Raw genomic sequence first — 8,115 nt, 5'->3', positions numbered from 1 at the left:
ATCAATATGTATGTATACAAATAATATGATCAGTACTAGCTACTAGTTATCGTAACTAATTAATTAATAACGTACGTTGCATGTATTTAAAACCTTATTTTTAATTTTTGAACGATATATGTGTACAGCAAATAATTTAGGGGAAAACAGTAGTAGTCGGCAGCTATATATATATTGCCAAATTAAAGGAATTAATTAATTAAATATAATATTAAATTAGGAAGGCGTTAAGGATGATATATATATGAGATGGTGATGGATCGGGGAAGAAATTATTAGGAGGCCATCTTTTAATTATTCGATTTGTATTGTGGTCCTCAGATCAAAAGGATTTTACTCCAACTTGATACAATAAATAAAATCCTCAGATGCTCATTAGTCTCTCTCAGATAGTGTTATACATATCAAACTTTCAACAGTTTTGGTCATAATATACAATCGCTTTATATATATATATGTATGTATATATAATATATATCTGTGTATATGTATGTGTGCTACACCATCCGGTCGGACTAAAACCCACAAAAAACAAGTTTTTAAACTTTTATAAATATCCCTCCTGATAATCATGATAAGTTGCATCAACATTAATTATTGCTATATGTATACTCGGAAATATATATAATTAAATAAACTATATATATATATTATTGTATACATAATTTTCATTTGCTACTGTCTATATTTCTTCAATTTCAGTTACTATATGTTTTAATCATATTCTAGTTTCAAATTACTTAAAGGGAAGAAGAAGTGTTTTGTTTGTCATATTAATTATAATTATATAATAATTGGGTATAATATTTGATCTCTCCTTTATTTTTAATAATGGATATATCTTCCGCACTTTAGGAATTTCTTTTCAGGATTCATTTCATTATGATAGAGTACATTTTTCAGATTAAAATACTGTTACACCAATTATATTTCCATTTTATTAGAACCAAAAAGTTCATTATATCGTTTTTTTCAGAACACTTTATATGTATTTATGTTTGTATATATCTCACGCTCCATATGTTTTAGTATGCTTTTTTAATATGGAAGTTATAATAACGGATTGTGGAGTTGGACACTACTACTGATGATGATAATAATACTTTGGATGATATAATTAAGATTTTGTCCCCTTCATGTATTTTTTTTGAACATATTAATTCCTTTAATTATATTATATTAAAATAAATAAGTAAAGAATTCAAGGAGGTCATGTTGTTCGTACAAATAAACTCAATGAAATGATATATATGAAGTTTTAAGTTCCATATATATATATATATATAAATATATGACTTCATGCTTCACCCATTAAAATGTCATAAATGTTTTTAGACCCCAATCAAAGAATTGACGGGAATCCTTACTAGATGTGGCGTAGATTGTAAGGAGTACTCCCAAGAAAATAATGGTGGTCCGGACTAGTAATAGATGAGGATAGAAAGATGTGTGGTAAAGCCAGTGAGATGTGAACAAATTGTGTATCTGAAAAATAGCCTTATATATATAAGAGTGATGGAATAATATTAACAATGTAAATATTCCTGCTGGAAGACTTATATTTATATATATATACACACACATAGATATAGAATAGAAACGAACCTGATGAGGGCCACTTTCACATTCATGGGACCTTAATAAGATGCCATAAAGAATTTTTCATTTCTCATATATTACGTTTTTCATCTCCCTTTACATATATACAAAAAGGTGGTCCCTAACTATGCCATATTTTGAATGTTTCTGCATCTGATATATACACATAAATTGTAGTGAAAAATATGAACTTGTGCATCAATAAATTGACTAGTCGTTTCATTCCAATATTACAAATTATACATGATTAATTGGACAATCTAACTATTTTTTTTTCTTTCTAAAGTGGTCTATTTGGAGCACTTGATCAACTCTCTCAAAGTAAGGGGCAATTCAATATTTAATACAATAATTAAGTCAAACTGAGTTAGGATAATAAAATTCAATATTCATTTTAATTTATCTCTAATATTTATACAACATCAACAACAATAACAATATATAATATCATAAAACAATTTAGTTTGCTGGACTCCACGTACCCACCAACACCACACTATTTATAAATACACAAAAAAACGCTATACTATTAAGAAAATTTGAAAGCATACAAAATAATAATTAAAACAAAAGAGGAAAGGAATTAAGAAGCCCACTCACTAACACTTTCCTACTAATATATAGAAATATATGATGACAATGTACAAGATAATACAACTCACTAACTAATTAAAACAACCTATGTATACGTACAACTACGTACGTACCCCGGCAGTTAGTAAAAACCATATTGCCCCCACTAAATAATAATAAATGTAATTTCATCCTAATTATACTATTCATTTCTTTCAAAAAAAAAAAAGCTCTGGTACCCATCTCGGGGAAGATTAATATCAAAAGGGACCATATACATATATGGGAAAAAATTGTGATAATATATATATAGAGAGAGCTATAGGAAGGTGTGGTAGCTGGCTGGGTATATAGCTAGTTGATGTGTGGTGGTGTCGGTGGTGTGGGATGATTATTAGTAGATGAGTAGTATATTATAGGATTGGAATTAAAGGGCACAGAATTATGTGTATTGGAGTGATTATGATGATGATGAGGATTCCAGCAATTGTCGTAGATGTCTTGTGCGATTCTGGTTGCATCCGCCGATGCCCCAAGCAGCCCACGCTGAGTAAACCCCACTGCATACAGTCCCAACTCCCCTTTCCACCCATTTGGGGTACCTTTTCTAGGCATTCCATTTTTCTCATTGAACATTTTCGTCTCCTGCATCGAACCATTCATCCCCATCAAAATACTATATAGTTTTATATTTTATATACCGACAATATCCGATCATGACTCGTGTAATAAAATATTATACAATTAATATTGGAATTGTTGCGTAGTAGTAGTGTACTTATAATAATAATTAATAAATAAAAAATGCCACACCAATATTATGTGGGTGAGGCAAATGATCATATCGCCTTATATAATGCGGTATTTAATTATCAATTTACATAGTTTTTTGTGGGACCTAATTTGCTTCATTTTTAACATGTGATGATACATTACCACTGATAATAATAATTATGATATAGTACATTAATATTCTTCTAAAAATTAGGTTTTGTTTTATTTTGTCTTTATATATCAATATAATAGTATAATTATATATTAACAGCCTACCACTAACTTAGTAATCAAGCATATTATTATATTCATGTATAAAAATAATATTATATATATGCGTGTATTTATACCTTCAGCCAAGTCATTACGTTACTTTTGTAGCCAGTTGCTAAAATGATGGCATCAAAAGTTTCTACTTTCCCATCTATAAATTCCGCAGCATGGAGTGATAATCTCTTTATGGCCTTACAAACCTAATATATTACATACATAGAATCATTAATTCAAATTAAAAAGTTAATAATTAAATACATATTCGTGTGCTTAATTTGTTAGAGTTAATTATAATCATTAATTAATAATACCTTAATCTCTCCAGTTTTGATCTTGGCCAGTGTTCCAACATCCAAAACGGGAGTTTTACCAGATATGGATTTGAGCTGAAGAGGGCCAAGTTCTGGTCTTGTTAATCCCAATTTGGATGTGTCACCAAGCAACAAACGTGACATTAAAAGTAAAAATCGATCCACAAGCCACACTGGTAACCACTTAAGTAACCACATGGATAGTCCAAAAGTTGAGCTTCCTAACATCTCTTGAGGCAATACATGCACCTGCACTCAATTAGCCCATTAATTAATTAAACATATAATTTATTAAAAGCCGGTATTCATCATCTTTAATTAAAATAATAAAAAAAAAAATCTACAAAACTAAAGTGGAGATGATTAGCAGGTCCCCACGCTCGAGTTTTTTTTTTTGTTTAGTGTGTGTGGGGGTTGAAGTTGGCCTAGCTAGATGTATATGAATGCCACCCATGTTACGTTTTGATGTTTTAGAATCTGTAACACTGACTATATATGATTCTTTTACAGAATTTTTTTTAGAAAAAATATATATTTTATGCAGAGAATAAAAAAGCATGTATACTGTGTGGTATAAGATTTTGGGCTGTTTGCGCATGCAAACGAATTTCGATAAAGCAAAATCACAAGAATGACATCTTTATTTAACGAGAGTCAGAGTACTATAGTAATTTTTATATTATTTAATATTTATAGCTAGATTCAATACTATATATAATTATTTTATGTAATAGCTGTGCTAGCTATATCTATTATAGTCTTCCGCCTAATTTGGCTTATTACACTCAATTAAAAAAAATTATTATTATTATTATTATCATAGAAATTACGCACCAATAAACCTAGCTAGCTCTAGCTTAAAACTTTACCTATCTAGCAGCCGCAAATTACACCACGTCTGAAAGAAACAAAAGGAAAAATAAAAGAGAAGTTGTTGAGCTAAAACTAATAAGAACTTTTTAAGCTGAATAAAAACCAAAGCTAATAAACTCCCCCCACTATATATACATAGCTTCCATTTTTGTATATATTATCATTTAATATTTTCAAATTTATAGAGATGAAATGAACCTATTTATATATAAAAAAAAAGAATTAGGGTTTTTCAATTTAGTTTGGAGTAACATATAAATGATAACATAGTAGAATATGTATGTTTATATGTGTGTGTGTTTTATATTTTTATGTTTGAGTAGTAATAAAAATTAGCTCACCGAGTCTCTCACCACAAGCGAAGGACGAGCATTATAGTTACAGAGATCCAAGCAAACCTCCATCCCCGAGTTGCCGCATCCAATCACCAAAACATTTTTTCCGCTAAAAATCTCACCGCTCTTATAAGAGCTTGTGTGAACAATTGGGCCACCAAAGCTCTCTATTCCTTCGATCTCCGGCACCGATTCCTCCGCATTCTCCCCAGTAGCCACAATAAGCCATTGGCTTACATACTCAGTTGTAGTAGTGATTACCATCTCTGTACGCCCATCATCATGATTATTAGTACTCTTTTTATCTAGCCCGGCCCCAGGTGTGGCCGCGGCGGTGGTAGTAGAGGCCTTGACTTGCCAAAGACCGCTTCGGTGGTCGAAGCGAGCACTCTCCACTTTCATGTTGAAAATAGGTTTCAAATCGAAACGGTTGGAGTAAGCTTTTAAGTAATCCAAGAAATGTTGTTTGGTTGGATAAGTTGGGAAATTTGATGGGAATGGCATGAGTGGAAGCTGGCAGAATTGTTTGGGAAGATGAAGACGGAGTCTGTCGTATGTCTTTAGTTGCCATAATGATGCTATGCAATTAGCCCTTTCAAGGATCAAGCTTGGGATACCTTTTTCTTTAAGACAAGCCGCCGCAGCCAAACCCGAAGGACCCGCCCCGACTATTATGGGTCCCCGAACCCATATTCGTCTGATCCTTGTTGTTGTATCACCACCACCACCGCCGCCGCCACCACAACCGCCACCCTCTGTTAGCTTATCGTGGACTAGTTTCCCTTCAATTTCTTGTAAGTAGTTCATTATTTTTGTGTAAAATAAAAAACAACAAAACCAACCCAATTTCGTTGAATTAATTGCCTCACACCTGATCAATCAATATATATTAATATTGTAAAATATGAATTCCGGGATATTTGAAACTTTCTGGTTTAATTTTTCTCAATGAAAGTAGCTATAAATACAGCGAACAAGGTAATTAGGCCAGAAATCAACTGAAAGAACAAAGGTGATGAGTTTTAATAAGGATTGATCGAAGGAGGAGGATGACAGAAAAATACAATAAGTGTTGTAGAATAAGTTTATCATAATAATTAAAATTGGAACTAGCTAGCTCTACTGATGAACTAGGATTCCAGAGATATATGTGTGTGTATGTATACTCATATATATACACCACCTAACTACCTACGTTGGAGTTAGAAAAATAGTGTGAGTATGAGGGTTGTAAAATTAAGTGGGGCATATCTCTCACTCTCTCTTTCTATACCTAGCTAAACTAGCTATATATCTTAGGCATTAACTACCGTTTATAACAAACAACAACCATTTTTTTTTTATTTTTAATACCCACTTCCTAGTAGCCAGAGGGCAAGAAAACAAACATTCTAGTTATGGAAATTTATCATATATAAATATAAATATATCGAAAATAAAATAATGGTGATATTCTGACATAGTTATGTTGTATGTATGCCAATTTTCTTAGAATGGATAATTTTGGGACAGCTTTATATACTACTCTTACATCAATTTACTATATAATATATCCATATGTATATAAAAATTCATGTACACTTTGTTAATTCAACTTGTTTCTGGACCCAGTTATACAGGTTGCGTTGTCGAAATTTTGACAACTAGGATGAGAAAAAGAATAATTACATATTGGTCCCCAAACTCGGTTCCTAAATTTGTTTTTGTAAATTGGTCCTTAAATATATAAATATTGATAAGTGGTCCTTAAATTTTAATTTTTGTCAAATCAGTTCTTAAACTTTTAGTTATTTGACAACATTAAGTCCCTACTAATAAATAATAAATAATTGTAGTTTTCTTGATTTTTTTTTTTTATTTTCTACATTCTTTAATTTAATTTATGTGTTAATTTCAAATATTTTCTTTTCTTTTATTTTAATTTTAATATTTTTCTAAAAAATTATACTATATAAGTATATATATTTTTTAAAATATATAAGTTGTCATATAAATATATAAATATACCAATGTATGTATTTTTAAATATGTAAAAAAAAAAATAAATAAACACTTGCGGACCTACATAATGCTTAAAGGGGACACTAGCTCTCCTTACTTTTTTCTAAAATAGAAAATAATTATGAGATCTTTTTACATTTTAGCCAATATTGTATAAATTCTTACATTTAAATTCCCATTTTTTATCATTACTTATATATATAGATATAATTATAATAAGTTTTTTGTTTTTTTGTTTTTGGAAAGAAAAACTGATGCAAGTTAAAATAATAAAGGTACATAATAATATTATGCAAACAATCACTATTAAAAAATCCAAATTTTTTGAAAGTTTTACACCGTGAGGTAAAGAATTCCTAACGGTCTATAAAATCGTCACTTATATGAGCATCGGGAGTACTGAGTAGAATAGGCATCTATAAAATTGTCACTTATACGAGCATCACGATTACTGGGTAGAATAGGCGACAGTAAAAAAATATTAGTATAAAAGAATTCTTGACTATTTAAAACCGTCAACTATAATCAAGACTATATGCCACAATTTAAAATCATTGCTATACTTTAGGCAACGGTTAAAACTGTTACCTATAGTATAGGCAATGGTTTTAAACCGTCGCTATAGTGGATTTTCCCAAAAAAATCATTGCCTTCATCCTCCTCGAAACTAAGATGGGAGTTTGGTTTGGCCTTAAGATCTCCGAATAATCAAGATCTCTGACAATCTGTGAAATAAAAAAATCTCAAAAATACATAAATCCCAAAATAAAAAAATAATAAAGAAGTTACGAGAAAGAGTGGATGAGAAAGAGAAGACTTATTGATGCTCGTGGTCGCGCGTCTATTTTGGACGAGAGAGAGAGAGAGAGAGAGAGAGAGAGAGAGAGAGAGAGAGAGAGAGAGAGAGAGAGAGAGAGAGAGAGACGAGTGACGGTGGTTCTCATGGTGGAGCTCGTAGTTTTGGTCGACCATGGTGGAGCTTGAACAGGCTTTCGTCTATGGTGGAGCTCGTGGTGGAGCTTGTGAAAGAGAAAGCGAAAGACGAGAGATGAGTGATGGAGCTCGTGGATTGTCGTCTATGTGTGTGTGTGTGTGTGTGTGTGTGTGTGTGTGTGTGTGTGTGTGTGAGAGAGAGAGAGAGAGAGAGAGAGAGAGAGAGAGAGAGAGAGAGAGAGAGAGAGAGAGAGAGAGAGAGAGAGAGAGAGAGAGAGAGAGAGAGAGATTTTGAAAATGTATAGATTTGAAAAATTTTAGATCTAAAACGCGTTATATTGGTGCAAGGGAAAATGCATTATTTGAAAATTTTCAGATTTGAACTAATTGTTGACGATTAAAAATTGTGGCCTATAACACTATAGGCAATGGTTTAAAACTAT

General features: G+C 31.4%; 1 protein-coding gene across 2 annotated transcripts; it reads right to left on the bottom strand.

The window, feature by feature from the left end:
* Positions 1-1,966: 1,966 nt before the first annotated feature.
* LOC115704335 (indole-3-pyruvate monooxygenase YUCCA2) lies at positions 1,967-6,218 on the bottom strand. 2 transcript variants are annotated; one of them, XM_061103016.1, is made up of 4 exons: positions 4,757-6,218; positions 3,531-3,779; positions 3,297-3,419; positions 1,967-2,817 (listed from the first exon to the last, which is right to left on the bottom strand). In XM_061103016.1, the coding sequence occupies exons 1-4, from the start codon at positions 5,543-5,545 to the stop codon at positions 2,527-2,529; spliced, it is 1,452 nt and encodes a 483-aa protein (XP_060958999.1). In that variant the 5' UTR covers positions 5,546-6,218; the 3' UTR covers positions 1,967-2,526. The 2 variants fall into 2 exon arrangements, with proteins under 2 accessions (XP_060958999.1, XP_060958998.1); XM_061103015.1 differs by having other exon boundaries at positions 4,745-6,216.
* Between the last annotated feature and the right edge of the window lie 1,897 nt (positions 6,219-8,115).

Source organism: Cannabis sativa, chromosome 1, assembly GCF_029168945.1.
Source record: "Cannabis sativa cultivar Pink pepper isolate KNU-18-1 chromosome 1, ASM2916894v1, whole genome shotgun sequence".
Lineage (NCBI taxonomy): Eukaryota > Viridiplantae > Streptophyta > Magnoliopsida > Rosales > Cannabaceae > Cannabis > Cannabis sativa.
The sequence above is the reverse complement of the archived record's forward strand: the minus strand, read 5'-3'. Positions and strand labels throughout refer to the sequence as shown.

What these genes read in the sequence shown, in the direction of transcription:
- LOC115704335 (XM_061103015.1), bottom strand. Translation starts at nt 5,545, where the DNA reads ATGAACTACTTACAAGAAATTGAAGGGAAACTAGTCCACGATAAGCTA. An exon ending in CGCTTGTGGTGAGAGACTCG is followed by an intron (nt 3,780 to 4,744) that starts GTGAGCTAATTT and finishes AATTGAGTGCAG; the next exon opens with GTGCATGTATTGCCTCAAGA. An exon ending in ACGTAATGACTTGGCTGAAG is followed by an intron (nt 2,818 to 3,296) that starts GTATAAATACAC and finishes GGTTCGATGCAG; the next exon opens with GAGACGAAAATGTTCAATGA.